General features: G+C 41.2%; 2 protein-coding genes across 3 annotated transcripts; both read right to left on the minus strand.

Moving 5' to 3' along the window:
• Window positions 1–78: 78 nt before the first annotated feature.
• On the minus strand, window positions 79–13644 carry fam171b (family with sequence similarity 171 member B). Its single transcript, XM_033616102.2, has 8 exons — window positions 13020–13644; window positions 11108–11341; window positions 8531–8623; window positions 7229–7387; window positions 6640–6810; window positions 6365–6481; window positions 6143–6266; window positions 79–1685 (listed from the first exon to the last, which is right to left on the minus strand). The coding sequence occupies exons 1-8, from the start codon at window positions 13249–13251 to the stop codon at window positions 386–388; spliced, it is 2430 nt and encodes an 809-aa protein (XP_033471993.1). The 5' UTR covers window positions 13252–13644; the 3' UTR covers window positions 79–385.
• Window positions 13645–18084: 4440 nt separating this feature from the next.
• On the minus strand, window positions 18085–20942 carry LOC117249823 (methyltransferase HEMK2-like). Of its 2 annotated transcripts, none has more exons than XM_033615588.2 (6): window positions 20627–20942; window positions 20182–20268; window positions 19974–20064; window positions 19808–19891; window positions 19589–19730; window positions 18085–19516 (listed from the first exon to the last, which is right to left on the minus strand). In XM_033615588.2, exons 1-6 carry the CDS (start codon window positions 20761–20763, stop codon window positions 19410–19412), a joined length of 648 nt encoding a protein of 215 aa, XP_033471479.2. In that variant the 5' UTR covers window positions 20764–20942; the 3' UTR covers window positions 18085–19409. The 2 variants fall into 2 exon arrangements, with proteins under 2 accessions (XP_033471479.2, XP_078021657.1); XM_078165531.1 differs by having other exon boundaries at window positions 20188–20268; window positions 20627–20940.
• Between the last annotated feature and the right edge of the window lie 300 nt (window positions 20943–21242).

The raw sequence follows: 21242 nt of genomic DNA on the forward strand, positions 1-21242 counted from the left end.
TAATGATTACAGACAGTAAGAAGGCACCCTCTATAATGCCAGTACTGGGGATTATGGGATATCGTGTTCACACGGACGTTTTGCTGTGAAGAATCTTGCTGGTGATCTTCAGAGAATGAGGGGACATGGTGTGCAGACTTGTCTAACAGCAGCTACATGATGCTTCAACGTGACACAGATCCTGCTTTGTTTCTCGAGCATAGCATTCTTTGGCAAAGTTGTACAATCACAAAACTCAACAACAACAATGCCAGCGTGAGGACAAGTGGTAAAAACTAATTTGGATCACTCAGCACTAATGACACGGTAGCATAATGTGGGTTAAACGGTTGATGGAACATTGAAATTGAGCACTGATGAAAAAATGCTTGCGATGAGCCGTGCTCTAACTCCGCTTGGTCAGAGGTCGCCCTTCGCGGACATGCTTGGCACTCCTCTTTTCTGTCTTCCCCTTCTCCCTCACCTTCCTCAGGCGCCGTGGAGGCGGTGTACCTCTTGACTCGCTGTCCTCCTGAGCGCTGGATGTATCCATTCCGTCTCGCTCTTCGGGAATATTAGGGATAGCCCCGCTGCTCCCGTCTAAAATGTTCCTCAGGGAAGGGTCCTCTGGCGTACAGGTGGCTGTTGTGCCACTCTCGCTGCTGCTCAGGTCCTGCTCTTCGCCGTAACGCCCCCCTCGGCTGTGGTGCGGCAGGGAGGAGGCCCTGATCGAGGGCCTGTCGCGCTCTGTCTCGCGAATATTCTGCTGGGGCTCATTCATGTCCACCCCAGAGTCCAGGCTAGTGTCGTTGCTGCTCGGTGGGCGGTGGCGAGTCTGGAGCTCAATTATGGAGTGGCGGACCTGGGCAGCGGGCTTCCCGTCTAAGGAGACAAACCAGGCTCTGGGGTGAGACTTGCCCCGGGTCAGCTCCAGCAAGGTGCGCTCTGAAATCCCCTGCAGCTCGCTGGGTACACCATGCCCGCCGCTGAAGGCCTCCATACCAGCTGCCTCATTAAGAGTCCCAGGCACGGAGACGGAGGATTCCAGGAGGTTACTGTAGCGTCCCCACACGACAGCGTTAGGGCCTTGGCCTGGAGGAGGAGTCTCCAGAGGCTGGGGCTCATCTTGGTTGCTCTGCCGTGGGCTGCCTCCACCTTGGGAGTGATGGTGAGGAGCTTTGGGTAGTGTCTGGGTGTAGCTGTCTTTACTTGGAGGCTCTGAGTGAGCATCATACTCCACCCCGTTGCGGGGGAAAGTAGCAGACTTATGCTGCTCTTGAGCACCGAAAAGCTCCGGTGCCTGAATAATGGCCACCGGCTGGTTGTAGATATGAACCAGCTTATCTTGAAAGAAGTTGTCAGAGTTCATGTTGGCTTGCTCTGACTTCTCCCGAAGCCGAGCCACCTCCTCACTGTTGATGTAGTGAGACGGCGGCTGGGAACCTTTGATCCGATCCAGAGCGATGTTCTCATAAAGAGGAGCCGCTGGGCGACTCCCTGGATCCTCCACATAGATGTTGTAGTTGGCTTTGTGCCTTGGCGTGGACGAGGGTTCACACTGGACGCTGCAGGAAGCGAGGCTGTTCTCGCCAGAACGGAACAGCAAACCCTCTTCCATGTGGGTGGAGGTGGTTTGGTCTTTTTTCACCACCGTGAGTTTGGAAAAGCGCGCTCTCCTCCGCCTGGGCTCTCGATGAGAACCTCTCCTATATGAAAGAAACAGAATATGATCAGGGTGGACCACATAGTGTTGCTTTACAAACAAGTCAGCCAAGTTAGGAGAAGTTAAAGGGGCACTTTTCATTTTTATGAGACACATGGGGCTTTCAGCCAAATCCAATGTAAACCCATTCCCGTCTTTAATAGACGTTCAGAGCAATGGATGTAGTATAAAGAATGAGAATGTCTGCTGAGAGAAGGTGGGAGGGGAGGTGGATCCCAACAAGCACAGGACTTTAACCCAGGAGACCAGTGTTGATGTCATGTGAAACTTTTGCTTTGTTCACATTACAAGCAAATGTGGCCCCAATCTGATTTTTTTAGCTGTTATGTGACACAGATCTGATTTTTTTTCACAGCACTTTGGACACAAAAATGTGTTTTTCCAATCGGATCTGGGCCACTTTTGTGTGCTTTTAAATCTGATACATATCTTTGTTGTATCGGAAATTACATGTTTTTTTCCATACAGCTGTGATTTTTCCATGTCATGCTTCACTGTGCAGGCACAGATCACTCACCATATATTGTCAAAATGGTCTGTTGAAACAGAGGGCTGTCGTAGCCGTACTGCAAACCGATAGACACGTTCTGACAGGACAGTTTGCCTACAAGCCATGACAGCGTTGTCTTATGGCACCACCAACGTTAGAATGTAGCCCTGCATACTAATCACACCACTACTAACTCCTCTCCTGACTGTACCAACACATCTGTTTCCACAGAACTACAAGCAATACCTGCTAATAGAGCTAGTGGACTGAAAGCCCAAATGCCATTGCTCCAAAATGCGCAACTCACTCTCCCAAACAGTAGCATGTGGCTAATTATTTAGCAGAATGATTTCACTGGACCCTCTCCGGTATGTTTGCAAATTCCAACGGGCATGTGTTTGACGTTATTGGTTGCACGTGAGACGTTTCAGGGCAGAGATCTGTTCACACTGATGTCAGATATGGGTGACTTCATAAATGTGAACAGTCTCGGCAGAAAGATCAGGTGTAGGGAAAACATTTGTCACATCAGTTGTTAGTCACGTCTTCCACAGTCTGTCCTAACCCTAACCAAGTACTTTTGTTACCGAAATCTAACTGCCTACGTAATGAGTAGGGATGAGATCATGTTGACTATTCAGTCTCTTCTTTAAGAGAAATCTCAAATGTCAAAGATTTTGCTATAAGTTTAAATATTCGTGTAACAATCAGTGTACCTTAATCAAATATTAAACCCTGGTTTTGTTTTTTGTTTTTAGAGTTAAAAACTAAGTTAATCTGCTTCACTTGGATTGTGTCCAACCTGATCTCACAGTAATATGTGAAATGACTATGACCTCTTAACACCGCATTCTGTGGTGGCAGCACGTAATGGGTTGAAATTACGTGCTGCCACCACGAAAACAATGCCAATGTAAAGTCAGTTAGGATCCTCTCCCGTGGTGGACACACGGATTCCCTGATTCAATCACGTCACGTCAACCTCGTTTTCCTAAATGATATCTTTAACATTCCTGTATACACACAAAAACGCGGAAGTGTCCTTGATAACTCAACAATATGACAGGTTAATGTCAAGGCCATAAAATAAAATAAATGTATTTTGCCAGCTTTTGATAGCGTAGGGCTTTAAGAGCATTGTGCTGTGGGCGGATGGGGTGCGTTCCACTACTGTTTTGTAGCTGCTGTCTGCCGTCTGTGGGCTTCATTCCATTTCAGATTGCCATCCGTCTGCTGTAACCGAATCCAAACGCCACTAATAAATAAATAAATAAGAAGATAAAAATAAGGCTGAGCACGGAAGAACCAGAGAGGAAACACCATCATATGGAGCCGTCTGCCCCTGGCAACCCGGCCACCCTCCACTCCACCAGGGGAGAGTGGATCCCAAGCCAGCGCCACAGAACCAGCGGCTGCCCCCTGGTTATACCTCCGACCGTGGCAGCTGTCACACAAACTGCTGCTGAATATTATACATTTTGATACAGGTAGGCTATATACATATTGCAAAACTCTGTAAAAGTAGCCTACACCAAAGCATATTTTCGTTTCCAAATATTTATTTGAAAACGAAACCATTCATAAGGTCAATATAAAACATTTTGTTAGTAATAAAAAACAAATGTAATCTCAATGTGACCACGCCAGCCGGTGGGACTGTGGCTGAACCAATTCCAATGTTCATTCATTCATTCATTCATTCATTCAATCGCGTGTTCAATGTGTGTGTGTGTGTGTGTGTGTGTGTGTGTGTGTGTGTGTGTCAGAGAGGAGTATCAATAAAAAAAAAGTTTCCAGTAATTATTTCGGTGTTTATTTCTTTTATTCTTCCGTTTTTTTAAATTAAAATGCGTAATATAGCCAACAATATTATAGACCAAATGTTAATCTAATTATTATTGTAGAATGTATTTAGCAAATCACCACTCTCAACTGGAGACAGCAGCAAAAAAAAAAAAGGCATTATAAAAGCCGACAAATAGTGTTAATTAATTGACGTGAGACATTGAACAGGCTGTCTCCTATAGTCTGTAATTTTTTTTTTTTTTTAATCATAACTTCTTGGAAATTACTCAAAAGTAGAACATGCTAAAAGTAAATACAATAATAGGCTAAATAGTATCTAAGCAATAACAAAGTGTCTAAACAATAAGAAATATTATCTAAGTTATCTATTAGGCTACCATTCCACTCTGTAAATAGATTTTAAAATTTCAATATGATTTTAATATTATTTTTGCTTATTTCATTATTGTTATTATTGGTTTTACTTTTTAGTAGTATTGTATTGTCTGAGGATGACTCATTTTAGTAACTATCTACAGTAAAAAAAGATAAAAACAAGCAAAGAAACAAACAAAACTCATTTTATACACGGGGCCTTCAAAGTGCTCTCTGAAACTACACCTGGCATGGCTTGTGTCCAAAAAATGAAAAAATCTAAACTTTGTCGTAGAGCTAAACCAAATACATCATAGGAAAGGTCTCAACCTGGAGAGTGACATATGTCAGTATGAAGATTCTACATGGCTCCTGCTTTCAGCCTTTGACCTTTGAACCTTGACCTCAGTGCATGTTTGAGGGCTTATAACTCAGCAACTAAAGGGGGTACAGACATGGGACCAACTGTTATAGAGAGCTCTTGATATGGATAAAATATGGGTAAAATTAATTTTCACCCATTTAGAAATTAGATATTTAAAATCTGATTTCACAAATGTGTTTACCATCCCCTTAAAGTCCACAGTGTACTCTCAATTCAGTATTTACAACTTCCAAATCTGGGAAAAACACTTAGATTTTTAAAAAACTACAAATCCCTGGGACCGCGCCATGCAGTTTGATACATATCAGCAACATAGTTGTAGTTCTTCTGATTTGCAAAGTAGGGCTCTAAATAGGGTTGTAAAAGATATATCTACTGAATATATCTAATATCAAGTAAAGCCGAACGAGTTATTACACTCCACCTAGATGAATGATGATAAGAAAAAGTAAAAATGTCGGCTAATTTTCGATATTTTAGCTAATACACTAGAAACGGCGTTTTTGGGACAGTAGGTTCGTTTGCGGCTTGCTGTAAAATAGGGTCGTAAAAAGATAGATCTACTGAATAAATCTAATATCTAGTAAAGCCGAAGTAGTTATTACACTGCATCTAGATGAACTATGTTAAGGAAAAAAGCAAGGATGTTGGCTAATCGTAGTTATTTTAGATAGTACTCTAAAAACGGCGTTTTTGGGACGGTAGGTTTTTTGCGGCTTGTAAAACAGGGTCATAAAAAGATACATCTACTGAATATATCAAATGTCTAGTAAAGCTGAACTAGTAATGACACTGTACCTAGATGAAATATGTTAAGAAAAAGTAGGCATGATGGTTCATTTCAGATATTTTGGCAAGTTCTCTAGAAACGGCATTTTTGGGATTGAATATTTGAATAGGCTATAACAAATATCTAGAACAGCCGAACTATCACGTTATTATCATTATTATTATTATTGGTGGGAATTTATAACAGAGGAATATATTTGCCGTTTTAATATCAAGAACACTTCCGCGTTTTTGTGTGTATACAGGAATGTTAAAGATATCATTGAGGAAAACGAGGTTGACGTGACGTAATTGAATCAGGGAATCCGTGTGTCCACCATGGGAGAGGATCCTAATTGACTTTACATTGGCATTGTTTTCGTGGTGGCAGCACGTAATTTCAACCCATTACGTGCTGCCACCACGGAATGCGGTGTTAAGAGGTCGTGGTCATTTCACGTATTTCTGTGAGATCAGGTTGATTGTGTCTGTGTTCATGTCTCAATCATTTCAAGGGAAATTAATTCAAATGACTCATAATAAATTCTTACTACACAGAAAAGAAATAATTTAGGAAGCAGAAAAAAATGTCTTAACACAAATGTTAACAAATAACATTTGTGAGCAGCTTTCTTACCCGCAGTGACATAGCAGCAAGGAAAGAAATCCAATCACTATTGCCAGCGTTGCTCCCAGTATTCCCATCAACAGGTAGGTGTGGTATGATATGAAATCAATGGAGTTTCCATGTGCCAGGTAATCTAGATGGTTACATTTATAGGTAGTCTTTAAACGCTTACCAATACACATTTCACAAGCAGCATTTACATGAGTTAATGTAGGTGGATGAGTTAAGTACCATTTGATGAGGGAAGGGGGGCAGCGATCCAGTAGCCCAGATGGGAAGCAGTGTATGTCCAAACCAGCTCGTTGCCAACTCTTTTCACTATTCCCAGTCCCTGATTCTCCCAGGCACCTGTTGTCATTGTACATCACAATATCAAATCACATTTCTGAGCTGACAGCAGTGACAGAAACTAAGCTGTTCTTCCAAATGCTATATCTCTGCAATGATGTATTAACCTTACTTTGCATGTGTTTTTTTGCCTCACAGATGTCTGTCTTTATCCTTACCAGTCTTCAGGTTAAAGGCCCAGGCTGGCACAGTGTCAGAGGCCCTGAGGTGCGTGCTGTGTCCCAGGGGCAGGCTGATTTGAATAGGCCCACGAACCTGGAGCTCCTCACCACCAGAGTACAGCAGGACATTGACAGCTGCCACCGCCTTCAGCTCGATACTTCTGAGCACTGCAGACATTAGGAAGAGAAATCCAGTAAGAGGAGCCAATCCCAGACATTTAAATGGTAAAGTAAGTAAGTATATTCTTAAGTTTTAAAATGAGTACTTTAAACCATGCCATTCATGTATTTTCTAAATAATTATCAATCAGTCAATCAATCAATTTTATTTATAAAGCCCAATATCACAAATCACAATTTGCCTCACAGGGCTTTACAACATACAACATCCCTCTGTCCTTTGGACCCTCACAGCGGATAAGGAAAAACTCCCCATCATTAAACAATAAACAATAAAAACTACTGACCCTTGTCCAACAAATTCTTAACACTCAAAGACTAGCATTAATGACCAAACCATAACAACAAACACTCGAAACCAAAAAAGCCTGCTGTAAACATTAATGAGGATTTAGTAAACGCTTACGTGATTTTTTGCTGATGATGCCTGGAGTGCAGTTGGCACAGTCCTTCGCTAGGTGGTGCTGTGGTACAGTCAGGTATGCTGTCACCGAGGAGACGTTGCTCTTATCAGACATTGTGAGGAGGTTCTTGGGGAACTTCACCTTGGGTTGGGATGAGCTGTCTGTAAAAACAAGATGGCATGTGATTAGTGGAAATATGGACACACAGTGCAGTATGTTTTAAGGCATACTTCACCCCCAAATTATTATTTTATTATCAATATTTCACCCTGTGTTATGTTGAATTAATGAAGAAAACTCTTAGAAAATTCTTGAGTTGAAGTCATATGGGTCCACGTTAAACAACAGCAAAACTATATCAAAGCCTCTATTTACAAACTCTCACACAAGTCGGGCAGTATAATCCAAGCCTTATTTATCCAATCATATGCTCAGTACTTCCCAAACAGACAGCTCTTTCTGACGGCGATTTGAACTAAAAATGAAACTTACGTATGCTCTCTTCAATGCCAGACTCTATTGACAAAAACAATAATTTTATCTCACTGAACACAGGAGCTGCTGGTCTACTGCTGCCTTGATAAGTTGGTTTGTTTGTGTTATTGTGTGACTTTTCTGTTTTAAAGGTTTAGTTTGGATTCAACAAAGTCACAAAATAACACAGACAAACTTACTGATTGAGACAATGGTTGACCAGCAGCTCCTGTGTTCGTTTTAGCTTGCTTTATATGAGAGCTGCTGGTGTACCGCTTACCGGTGGCATGTGAGAAAAACAAAGTTTTCTTCACAAATTCAACAAAACACAGGGTGAGTAATTAATATACAAATGATCATATAATTTATGCAGCTTCAAGTGATGAGACAGAAAAGATGAAAGAAGAGTTGTAACAAGGCTCTCTTAATAAAAACAGACAGATTTTGGTTTAAGCAGTGGGTTCACAATGACACTGTGTTGGAGGCAAACTGATCTGAAAACAGCAAAACTAGTATCATAATTTACCTCTACACTTATATCTGTGATGACTTAAGTCCTGTTCACATTTTAATATTACAAATACAGTCTACAGTCCAACTTAAAAACTACCAATTTAAACTAGTTAAAGGCATCACGTTTAGCTCTGCTAATTCACGGAAAATGTTAATAAATGTAAAAGAATGTTTTCAAAACAAGGCCTGAAATGCAAAATGCATCAAAAGAAGAAAGCGCTGTGAGTGAAAGGTGTGTTTATCTATGAATTAAAGTTCTTATTTGCTCTCTGAGGTGATGATAAATTGTTTGCCTCTAAAAAAGTGTGTAAACTCACCAGGTAACTTCCTGGTGATGAGCACTGAGTCTTCAAACAGCCAGATGTTCCCCTGACTGTGAGGGAGCAGCAGCAATGTGACAGCAGAGAAAACTGCAAGAAAGGTACAAAAGGTAAAAAATAAAACACAATCTCCAGTTTTTTCCAAGTGAAAAAAGCCACAATTATAGAACTGACAGGGATCAAAAGTGGACAATTTATCTTTAAATAATCCTTTGAGAAAAGGAAAAAATACTACTTACATTTAGTTTAAAATATTATATACACTTTTACAGGGATTTAAGTGGTGAGAGGAGAAGTCAAAGCTGTTTATGGTGACTTGTAGGACTATAATGCTACCAGCAGGTGGCAATACTACCTCAATCCCCATTTTAGGGTTCAGCTGTCTGGCTCAGCTGCACAAAAGGGAGGCGCCTCTGATAATGCAGAGCAAAGCAGGTCTCGACAGATGACACTCTTTCATCATCCCTCTGATTTTATCCATCACAACATCTGCTTCATCTTTGCTGTAAAACACATCCTTTTGTCTGATTCAGACCAGTAACAGAAGTGGGAGCACAAACAAAAGAGTCAGACCCAGGCTCGGTTGTGGCTAAAGAGCCCCCACCCCCTCTGCACGTGTTTGGCCGTGGGACAAAGACAGTGTGCTGAGGCAGGCATATGTTACCCCCACGCTCGAGTCAGACTCCTCGACTCTACGTGCTGCTGTAGAGACGATCAATAAAATGACGGCGATCAGTTACACTTGACTGTACACTAGGAATACAAATTGCCTCACCATGAACAAACCTCGGTGACAAGTTGTATGTTGTCGCAGACACTTCATTAATCCGTAATGACCATGAATAATGCAGCTGTGTGAATACAAGGGCTGGCATTACAGAAAATACGTGCTCACAAATGGCTGCACAGGGCTGATTTTTCAACCTTTTAACAGACTCCCACACCATAAAATTTACACAGCTAAAACAGTGTATGTTAGGGAAGTGCATTCTTGACTAAAGAACTACCTTTTCAATTCAAAAAGATGCCTTGATTGTGTTTTTTCTTTATGATCCGATCGATCCTTGTTGGAAAATCCTCTTTTCTTGCCTCCCTTCAAAGGGAGGTCAGGGTCAGCTGTGACCCTGGAGCTAGTTGGGATGCAGTGTTCAGCATTTCAGCAGGTCATGTTAACAGTCTTTGGCTGTGCCCTTATCTCAGAAAAGCCAGGCTTTTGACTCATAGGTAGATGGAAGAGATTTGGGCCACATGAGTGAATGCTTCTTTCAGAAACTACCTAGACCTGCCACACAGTTTGTGCCCCTGAGTAAACGATTATTGTGTGAATGTGTGGACGTAAAAAGATGACAATTAGTCAGTAGGGATGCACAGATTGTGATATTCTCAGCCATTTGCCAATGCTGGCACTGATGTTTTTGTTGTTGATATTATTATTATTATTTTTTTTTTTTTTAAGGGTTTTTTTTGGGGAGTTTTTCCTTATCCGCTGCGAGGGTCATAAGGACAGAGGGATGTCGTATGCTGTAAAGCCCTGTGAGGCAAATTGTGATTTGTGATATTGGGCTTTATAAATAAAATTGATTGATTGATTGATTGATTGATTGATATCGTGCATCCCTAAAAACTGAACTGTTTTAAAGTCATTCAGTCCTTCATTGCACTGCCTTTGAATGAGCACAAATTTAATCAAACACATTTATGAAATAACTTTTAAAATAAACTTCTTTCACATGAAAATGATCGAAAATATATATCATATATCCTAATTCCCTCTCTAAAATGTATTCTATATTGCTGCGAAGACATCAAACTGTATTTATTTTAGTTTCTTGCCAAAAACTAAATCTTTCAAGATTACATTTTGCCACTTCATGAGAATATTATAATTTACCTTTGCTCAACAGTCATTTTTACTGAATAGAGCTTGAACGCCTCATAATGTAACTCAATGCAATCCCTGTTAGCTGTTGTATCTGACTACCTGCTATTAACAGCTAACAGCAAACATTAATTAGATCTCCTCCTGCTGATGGCAACACAAATTTGTTGTTCGCAAAGTAGCATCAACAGGAAAAGAATAAGGTGTGTTCCCTGACGCGTTGATATTGAATTTACTGCATTCTTTTGTTCTGATGACAAAGATCTCTGTTCATCCTACACGTTTTTGTTTTTTTTAATTGTTCCTGGGATGACAGGACACCATTAGTCTTAACACTGATGAACACATCCTGAAATATTACAATTTACCTTCACCCAATACTCATTTTTACTGAAAACAGCTTGAACGGCTCATAATGTAGGCTAACTCAGTGTCCCTTGACATGTCGATTGTGAGCGTACTGCACCCCCCTATAACACAGGCATCTTGGGGAAGACCTCTGTTCATCCCTAACACATTGTCTATTGTCCCTGGGACGATGGGACACCATGAGTCTCAAGACCCTGCATTTGAGCTTGGACAGCATTTGGACATTGAACTTGGACACCCATGTTCAGCTGATAATCGGTTCATCCCTAGAGTCAGCCTGTCTTGACTAGTTAAATGTTTAAAAAGTTGTAATGGGTGTTACTCACTCGGTCTCTTGGCAGTGCTCCAGGGCAGGGGGCTGGGGACGTAGCCCTCCTTGGTGCCCAGCAGAGTCAGACTGAGGCCTGGGCTGTATGCGACCCAGAGCAGAACCTCACCTCTCTCCCCTGCCCTGTCAGAGCTCCTCAGGGTGTGGTTCACATAGATGTCCACCACAGCACCCGGCAGAGGCTGACGGGTCACGAGATCCCTCACCAGGACCTTCAGGGCAAACTGGGGCTCTGGAGAGAAAATGCCAAAAATTATTTTGATTTACACTTTGAAAATGTCCCTTTGTCTAAGACGAGATATCGTCTTTCATAACATGATATTGATATTTTGCCCAGCCCTAGTGTGTCTGTGCATGTGCCATATCTGTATGCAGACCAGCCTCCACCACTTCCTCTCAGCAGTACTCAGTAACCTTTCTCTCACCATGAAAAAGTGATGAGGCAGGCACAGCAGAGTCGGTGGGAGAATAAAAAATACATCAAAAGTGCCATGTTCGACGTTTGTTCCCTTCCAACACTGTCGATGCATATGAACTCAGGAGCATGTACTTGATATGTAGCAGGTTCCTAATTTTTTAATATTACGCTGTTAAATGAAAAGATGAAAACAAGATTAAAACTGTCATGAGAATGGTTTCTCCTTAAGTCCTCACTCAGGTTGTTTTCATCATCTTTTTGTTGTAATCTTCAGCAGTATAGTTCATTGATGTATTGAGCTTAATCACCACTCATATACAGAATGTTTTGGTCTGTAAATCTGACGCTAACATGGCAGCTGGAGTTCCAAGAAAGCCCTGAAATGTGCTTTGGTTTTACAGTATGTAAACCCACCATCCCTGCCCAGACTGGTTGTAAACATAGGCCATGAGTGAACCCAGGCTCAGGTACTGTATCGGCAGAGCAGTACAGGATTACCATGCTCCCCATTAATACATCACCTGCTCAGGCCAAAGAGATAAAACCCTAATCCCCCAAACCTCCATATTACACATCATAATCCTATTAGCCTGTTGGCCAGGACACCTGTGAATTATGACCAATAGCTTATTAATAGAAATGTCTTTTCATCCATGTTTACTTACCTGTAGCCTTTACTTAAATAACATATAACAAGAGCACCATGTGTTCCTCTAATAGAGCTGTGGGTTGCTACTTATCTTACTGCTAAAATCAGGTCTAATTCAGAATACAGTATGTTTGCATGCACGGATTATTGAATGGGCCTACTGGACACGGGCCCATATGCCCAAATTGCCAGGGGCCCACCTGGTGTTCACCTGAAAAATGTCACCCAACTGAACATGTACCGACCACAAAGAGACTCAAATTGACCACAAAGAGATGCAAAGGAACTGTAAAATGACGAAAGGACCAAAAAAGACACAAAATTACCCCAGTAAGACACTAAATTAACTCAGTCTGTATGGGACCTGGTGCTCCTTTTAATGTAACTGCTATTGTGTATTGTGTTATGTAAATATATTTTCACGTGTCCTGTCTGGATGTACCTGTCTCTGATGTGTTAATAACAGATTTTTCTGCCTTTTGAATGCATAAGTAGACGATAACGTGTTTTCTATTTTATTCTTTTGCCACTCAAGTAAATGCAAAGCTTCATTCTGTGCATATTAAAATGTATTTATAGACACACTTACAGCATTTAACTCACAGTAATCACAGGAAACTGCATAAAACGTCATTTTAAAGTATATGTCCTAAATAATGTATCAATGCTCTAATTTAATTCAAAGTTATTAATATTATTAGACCACTTATTGGCTTCAGTTTCACATTAACACCATGTGATGCCCAGCACTGCTAACTGATCCAGTTATGAGTCACACTGTCTCATTTCCATTTTCTCTAACAATGCCTGGCTGATGGAGAGCGCCTTTTTGTTGTTGTTTACCGTCTATCAGAGCGGAGGGGCCCAGGGATGGCCCCGGGGCTGTCGGTTCGGTGGCAGACGGGTCTCCGACCGCGGCGCTGAGGCCATTGTCCCCGGGCGAGGAAGAGGAGGGCAGGACGCCGCCCTCCTCCGCTGCTCCCACCGCCCCATCCAGGCACGAAATCAAAAGCAACGATGGCAGAAGGAGCAGCAGCAGCTGCGGCGGCGGCAGGGAGCGATCAACGGCGGGCATGGCGAGAGGGGAAGCAGGCTCAAAGACATAACGGACCGCGACAAACGAGCTCCGGAGAAGAAGAACGAGGTCCAGTGGTGTCTGTCCTACTCATGAAGGCCTCATCCCTCTCATGCTTCGTGGTAATGTTAGTCCGGGCAGAGAGGGGAGAACCCCGTGGAGAAGAGATGCGCTGGTGCTGAGGCTGGGCGTGTGTGATCAAAGATCGTTTACAACAGTAAGATGTGTCACTCAGTTACAGAAAGACAGCCCAGATTCATCGCCACGACTTTAGCCTTCAATGGTACTTATCTTGTATGTGATTTGACCCATGCACTGCAAATTAATTCCAGAATGTTACAATATGTAACTGTAATATTTCACAATAAATTACATTATTTTCACTTCAATTCAATAGAACTTTATTTATCCTAAAGGAAATTCTTGTGCCAGAGATTGCTTCAAATTACAGTAACACTAAGTATAGTACAACAATTTAACTTTCACAACCAGTACCAACCAGACAACCAGTGGGTTCCCAGGGTCAGGGTCACTCACTGACCCAGTTTTATGACAACAGAGTATATGTGCAGTCAATTACAATGCTAAAAAAATAAGGGAACACTTAAATCACACGTAAGATCTTGATCAACGAGCGTAAGGTCTGACAATCACTCTGAGGATTTCATCCCGGTACCTACCAGCTGTAAGGGTACCATTGGCTATAATATGGAAGTCTGTGCAACCCTCCAAGGATATGGTATCTCCTCCATGCTCTTCAGACTGTGCTGGGGGACACAGCAACCCTTCTTGCGACCGCACATATGGATGTGCCATCCTGGAGGAGCTGGACTACCTGTGCAACCTAATTGGACTTCAGGTACCACCTCATGCTACCAGTAGTGACAAGGACACTAGCAGAACACAAAACTAGAGAAGAATCAGTCAGGAAGGATGAGGAGAGAGCAACTGTCTGTGGCCACCGCGTGCACCAAAGCAAATGAAACTGATTCACAATCACTTGTGCTTCCTAAATGGAAAGATTTAATATTTTTGAGCAGTGTATTTTACAGTGTGCTCAAACAACTGTGTCATTTAAAGCCTGGTCACAAGAGAAAATTAATTTTGATGATCAGTGACAATGTGACAATTTGCTGATTTTCTCTGTTGCATATCATGCCAAACTGAATATCTCTATTTTTGTAACATTTTACATTTAACTGTAATCTGCCTGAGACTGTGAGGACCATTGCTGTAACAAGAAAAAGCTACAGGGTGAGACGTCTTCCTTTCTCAACCATCTGTGGTAAGACGGGAGATGCTGTTACATCATTGGGGTGTGCTTGGCCCTCTGTCGGTAACCTGGCTTCCCTGGTTTCTTATTTTTATCTCCACTACCCTCTGACAAAAATGCGAAAATCCACCATTCAAGTCACATAAACAACTCAGAATTTAGGCCAGACAGTGTGAAGAAGAGGCAAAAAAGCTGTGATTCGTTTTTAAACCTGCTTACAGTAAAAATAAATGGTTGGCCCTCAAACAAAAATATTAGGCCCCCTGGTGAAAGCTAAGCTTTTTCATTTCATTGTTTACATCAAACATTTACATGACTTTAATATATTTACAATGCAGATACAACTCTTGTGTAAATGCCAGTAATATTGATCTTGCAACATCCAATACTGCCCCCATGTGAGGAGAGGCAGGGAAACACCTCCTGTTTATTAGAATAGATAAGCCCTCTTTAATCCTTTAATTATTAAGAGCACATCTTGATAACTGGTTGAAAAATTAATTGTACTCATCTAAAATGAACACCTCTTTCATGCACATATAGCTACCCGCCACTTTATTAGGTCCACCTCTTCAACTGCTCATTAAGGGAAAATAGCTAATCATGTGGCAGCAACTCAATGCATTTAGGCATGTAGACATGGTCAAGATGACCTGCTGAAGTTCAAACCAAGCATCAGAATGGGAAAGAAAGGTGATTGAAGTGACTTTGATACGTGTCACTGCTTGTGAACTGCAGTCAAACTGTCAACCCAGGCGACAGTGTTGGGGAGGACTGATAATAATACTATGACTTTTTTCAACATACTGTACCAAGACATTTTATGAGGGTTTTTTTGGACCACCCACCACATCTGCAGTTCTTCAGGGATTAAATTTCAACATACTGTACAGAGTTATTTACTTTTTTTTTTTTTTTTTTTACACATACTATGAATTTTTCTTTGAGATAAGTTATTGAAGGAGGCTACTTCAAGTGTCTCCAGCTCATTAGCTCAGGGAGATAGAGGACTGGTTTGAAGGTTAGAGCTCTACTGCATGTCACTAACTCGGCTTCTTCTCCAGAGCCTTTGTGCTCCACTGTCTCTCAGGTTAACTCGTATTGCAGCGGTGCCTGGATGATGTGACGTGTGTGGTTGTGCTGCTGCCGTGGTCCTGCCTGATGCCTCCTGCTGCTGCTGTTATCATTAGTCATACTTCTACTGTTATATACACATGATTATTGTCACATACATATACTGTCATTTATTAATATATAAATATATACCTACAACATATTGTACCACAGTAACCAGAACTATAATTATAATATTATTACTTAAATTAATGTTGTTGTAAGCTACTGTCATTACCGTCTGTCCTGCATCTCTCTCGGTCTCTCTCTGTCTCTCTTTCTGTCTCATTGTGTCATACGGATTACTGTTAATTTATCATGTTGATCTGTTCTGTACGACATCTATTGCACGTCTGTCCGTCCTGGAAGAGGGATCCCTCCTCAGTTGCTCTTCCTGAGGTTTCTACCATTTTTTCCCCCGTTAAAGGGTTTTTTGGGGGGAGTTTTTCCTTATCCGCTGTGAGGGTCCAAAGGACGGAGGGATGTCTAATGCTGTAAAGCCCTTTGAGGCAAATTGTAATTTGTGAGGACTTTATAAATAAAACTGATTGACTGATTGGAAGTCCCAAGGTTCTAACTTTAATCCTTGTCAAGGTTCAGTGAATTTAAAGGCTGCTGTCCAGGGGAGAGAGCGAAAGGCTTCATGAAAAACAGTGGAAGTGTGAGGTCAAACCAGATTACAGCTAAAGATGCACTGTACTCTGGATGAGATTTATGTTCCAGTATGTGTAGCAGTAAGGTAGCTCAGTGTGATAGACAGACCTTTGTAATACCTGAAGTTCCATGTTCAAGTCTGAACCCTAAACTGAAAAGTCATCATTTTGTACCTGTTTATAAGGAACGTATTCTTGTTGAGGGAGTTATTGTCGGGCAGGCTGGGGCTTCAATCCTTAACAAGAGTGAATTTTAAAGGCCAATGTCCAGAGGAGAGAGTGAAAGGCTTTGTGAAACACAGTGGAGGTGTGAACTCCAATAGCTCACAATGCTACATGCCTGTTTGGATGTCCTGAGATAATTGGTTTGATCCTTATCCAAGTCAAATGAATTTTAAAGTCCAATGCCGAAATGAAAAGGTTAAATGTGCCTAGAGAAAGGATACCAGTGTAAAGGGTTCTCAGTGGTATGGTGGGATTGACCGTGGCAATAAGGTGTGGGTCTTTTCTCAACTTTTTCAGGTCAGGTTCTGCAACAAAGAACCACAGCCAGCTGATATTTAATTGAAAGGCATAAAGAATGCAGAAACTTGCAACTAAGGGCACAAGAGTGAAAAACCTTCAATACAGTATGGAAAATAGAATTAAACTGAAAGGATGCAATAACTAAAGAGACTGGAGATGAATTGAGAGCAGGCTAAAGTGGTTCAACTTTCTTCAGTAAAAGTGTATTTGCTTCAGCTCTTTTGTTTTTGCATCCTTTTAGTTATTTTCTACCTTTTGTCCATGTTGTTTGTGGGCCCTTTTACTTAGTTGCAAGTCTCCAGATTCTTCTTGTTTAGGGATTTACTCTCACTTTTAGATTATTCAGTTAAATCAGCTGGTTCTGTCTTTTTTGTTGCATAACCCCTTGTTTGTGCCTCTGAGAAATGGAGACACTCTCCCCTCCTGGCCCCGGTACTCCGGGACTGTTTGGACCGCTCCAGGTACCAACAACGGGGAGGACTGAAAAAAGTCATGGTATGATATGTAAATAAAACTCAAAAAGGCATAGTAAAGAATGTTGAAAAAAACGTAGTATGTATGTTTTAGTAAAAAGTTAAAAAAAAAAACAAAAACAAAAACATTCATAGTAAGTATGTTTCAAAAACTGTCAAGAAGTCATAGCATCGTATATTTAAAAAAAGTCATAGTATATTATGTCGAAAAAGCCATAGTATATTATGTCAACAATAGCAGGTTGAAAAAAGTCAGTAAAGTATGTCAAAAAAGTACTGTATATTTTTTGTAAAATAGAACATAGAATATTATGCCAAAAAATGCTCATAGTATAATATGTTGAAAAAATGTTGAAAAAAATAAATGTCATAGTTGAAGTTCATTGAAAAAAGTCTGTATATTTAAAAAAAAAAATATTCACAGTATCTATGTTTAAAAAACTGTTAAGAAAAATCATAGTATTGTATATTTAAAAAAGTCAGCATAGCATGTAGAAAAAAGTCATAGTTTAGTATGTTAAAAAGAGGTCATATTATGGTATTTTTTAAAAAAAAACAACAGCTCAAAGTCACCTTGAAAGTATGGGGTGAAAAAGTCATAGTGTAGCAGGTACAAAAAAATCATGGTGCAGCAGGTGTAAGAAAAGTCATGGTGTAGTATGTCAAAAAATGTTTTTAAAAAGTCATACTATAGTATGGTGAACAAAAGTCACATTATAGCATATATCTTCTTAAATGGATATTGATGTGCATATTCAACATGTAGTGTCAATATAATAATAATGCATCCATTTAAGAAGAAAGTTTAACAACTTTATTCTGGCAGGTGGTCACAACAGCACTTACTGACCTGCCCAAAGCTTAGCCAAGTAGTGTCATCTCAAAATTCTTTTGAAATTTTGAGCCTGTTTTGGTATTTTGTTGCATAACCCCTCATTTGTACCTCTGCACAAACACTGCCCCCTCCCGCCCCCACTACTGAAGGACTATCTGGTTTGCTCCAGGTACTGACAACAGACAGGATTCGAACCCAAATCTTTGGGCAGCTGGCAGACTGATAGTTCACCTGAGAATTGAACCCTGATCCTCCAACCTTCAAACCGGTCCGCTGTCTCCCTGAGCTAATGAGCTGGAGACACTTGAAGGCACCTCTTTGAAGGTTTTCTCTTGCTCCTTTAGACAACACATTAAAAAAATAAATAAATGAAGTCCTTGTACTGTATAACTAATTTAAAAAATCGTAGTATATGTCGAAAAATCCTAAATAACTTGGTACAGAACGTTAAGACCAAAGTCAGGTGACATCATATAAATAACGATCAAGTCCCTGAAAAACTGCAGATGTGGTGGATGGTCAGTGCTTGGAATTTTCACACTGTATGTTTGACTGTTAATGTTAATTGCAGTATAATCCAAGTCTCAATTATCCAGTCACAAACCCACAGCCTTCTTCAAACCAGACTCCACTGACAAAAACACTTACTTTACCTCGCTGTACATGGGAGCTGTTGGTCTCCCACTGCCTTGACGGGTTACTTTGTTTGTGTTATTGTTGGACTTCAGAAAATCCGAACCAACCCTTTAACCTCCCATTTTTATCTTGATAAAATTACTATTTTTGTCGATGGAGTCCAGCCTTGAGGAGAGCAGTTTAAAATATTTAGGTTTGTTTAGGAAATACTGAGCATACGTCTGGCTAAACGAGACCACACGAGTTGTGTGAGTGTTTGTAAAGAGATGTTCTGATGTAGTTTCACTGTTGTTCAATACGGACACCTTTAACTTCAGTTCATCAAGAATTTTCTCAGTTTTTGGATTCTTCGTTCACTGTTGAGTCATGTGAGAAAAACAAAGTGTTCTTCACTAATTCAACATAACATGGGGTAAATCACTGATATACAAGTGGTCATTTGAGGTCATCAGAGGCACTTTAGTTCTGTCACACAAAACAAAATAGTTTGTTACTCAAGCTGTGCTTTTTTGTGCATCACTATAATCAGAAAATGTTCTTTACACCAACTCTGGTGAATCTCTTGCAGTTTTCTTTCTTGTAGGAAATACTGTCCTGTTTCCCAGTCAGTTCAAAGGTCCTGTAATCCTGTCAGGAGAGGTCCATGTTTGTCACGTCCTTTGGAAGCGCAGGACGGACAGCCTCTCATTTCCAGCTCTCGTCGACAAGCATGACTCTCCCCTCAAGCCACATTTGCCCAGTAAACAGATGATCTCCTCTGTTGATTAAAGGAAAATGACAAGACTGTTTCCTGCACTGAAAATATTTTAAGAGACATAGGTAAACTCACCTGGATCGTTCTCAGCGATGGTAATGAGGTAGAATAACCCTTTACTAGACAGTAACTGCACCACCACAGGCAGCAATCTGTCGGTCACCTCTCGTCCTCGCTTCCCGCCGGCCCAGGCAGCCTCTATACCTGTGCTGCCAACCTAGAAGAAAAGCGCACATTGATCAAATGCTCCTCATCTGTGAGGTGAAGAATAGCTGCAGTACAGAGCTGAACCACCTCTTCTGAAGGTGTGACCACATAGGGAGGGTTGAAGAGAAGAACATCCACTTTCCCACTTAAACGAGGCAGAAGACTCTCCACCTAAAAGGAAAGCAGCTTTTAGGAGTCTAACCCTTACATTAAAAGCATGCAAATACCTAAAATGTGAATTCACAAGTCTCACCAGGGATGTGATGATGGGCTGCAATGAAACGTTGTTACAAGAAGCTGTCTTTGCTGTGCACTGTGCTGCTGCAGGATTCACATCAGTGCAGCTGAAACACAAACATATATTCAAGATTATATTTTATAGATTTTCTCACTGCATTTGCAACAAGTAAGCCCATTTTTATTGGCTGGATATGGAGGAAAAAAATATTTATTTAACTCACACATACAGAGCTGAAGGTCCAACCACTGATGCCAGAAAAGCTGACACCACTCCTGAGCCACTGCCCACCTCCAAACACACACACGGGCTAGAACAAGCAGAAAAAATCATAGTCATGGTCATCCAGTGTTGATTTTCAGCCTTGGCCCTCGGGTGCAGATATTTCTCAAGATTATCTGAATCTCTTACTGATGTTACAGACTGTAGATGGTAAAATCTTTTTTTTTTTAATTCCTTGCAACTGTGCATTGACAAAAGTTGTTGTTAAACTGCTGGACTGCTTGCCCACACAGTTTTTCACACAGTGGTGAACCTCTAGATCAAAATGATTTGCAAATCACTGCATTCTGTTTTTATTTCCGTTTTACACAGCGTCTAAATTTTGGGGGGGATTGTGATTGTATGTGATGCGTTCAGGAGCACCAGGTGAGTGAGCTGAGTCTAACCTCATCAGCTGCAGCCTGTCTGCGTCTTTCTCCAGGGCGTCTATCAGGAGAAAAGAGTCCTCCGCCGGCTCGTAAACGTCTCTGAAGTCTCCTCGTCCAGCATGGGAGTAAACAGGTGTGGGATAACCTGTAGACATGTTCACGAACCGCCTGCACGTGCCTCTTTAGTAAGTATTGTTTATACAGTGTTGTTGTCTAACGCTTCAGTCAGGGGAACTCAAAGTGTCGCTAATGTTCTTCATACAAGCTGCAAATTAAAGCTATGTAGCTGCTTGAATGTGTTAGCGACATGTTACAACCCACTTCCTTGTGTACCATGTACGTCACGATGACGTCTATTAACCCCTTCTTTGGGGTCAACTTCTGTGTGTTTAATGGCGGATCGCGAATCAACTTTACAGGTGCATACTGCCACCCACTGTGTGGGAGTGTGTAGGATCATGGCAATGCTTTACAGGCGATCTGTAGTTTATGTTCATGGTTCAACCTCCATTTTACATTAATTTTCATGGGAATCAGCATCATATCAGTTTGCTGCTGCGGAGCAGACACAGGCTAAATAAATCGTGTTTGACAATAAGGCTCATATTTTCAGAGGGGAAAAAAAACAAGACAA

This window comes from Epinephelus lanceolatus, chromosome 24 (assembly GCF_041903045.1).
Source record: "Epinephelus lanceolatus isolate andai-2023 chromosome 24, ASM4190304v1, whole genome shotgun sequence".
NCBI classification, from domain to species: Eukaryota; Metazoa; Chordata; class Actinopteri; order Perciformes; family Serranidae; genus Epinephelus; species Epinephelus lanceolatus.

Bases quoted from the DNA above. Each gene is read 5' to 3' on its own strand.
- fam171b (XM_033616102.2), bottom strand. From the start codon at position 13,251: ATGCCCGCCGTTGATCGCTCCCTGCCGCCGCCGCAGCTGCTGCTGCTC. The intron at 11,342-13,019 runs GTAAACAACAAC...TTTTCTCTCCAG, and splicing joins CCCCTCCGCTCTGATAGACG to AGCCCCAGTTTGCCCTGAAG. The intron at 1,686-6,142 runs GTAAGAAAGCTG...TCTTTCATATAG, and splicing joins TTGCTGCTATGTCACTGCGG to GAGAGGTTCTCATCGAGAGC.
- LOC117249823 (XM_033615588.2), bottom strand. From the start codon at position 20,763: ATGTCTACAGGTTATCCCACACCTGTTTACTCCCATGCTGGACGAGGA. The intron at 19,731-19,807 runs GTGGTTCAGCTC...CTTTTCTTCTAG, and splicing joins TGGTCACACCTTCAGAAGAG to GTTGGCAGCACAGGTATAGA. The intron at 19,517-19,588 runs GTGAGTTTACCT...TTTAATCAACAG, and splicing joins CATCGCTGAGAACGATCCAG to AGGAGATCATCTGTTTACTG.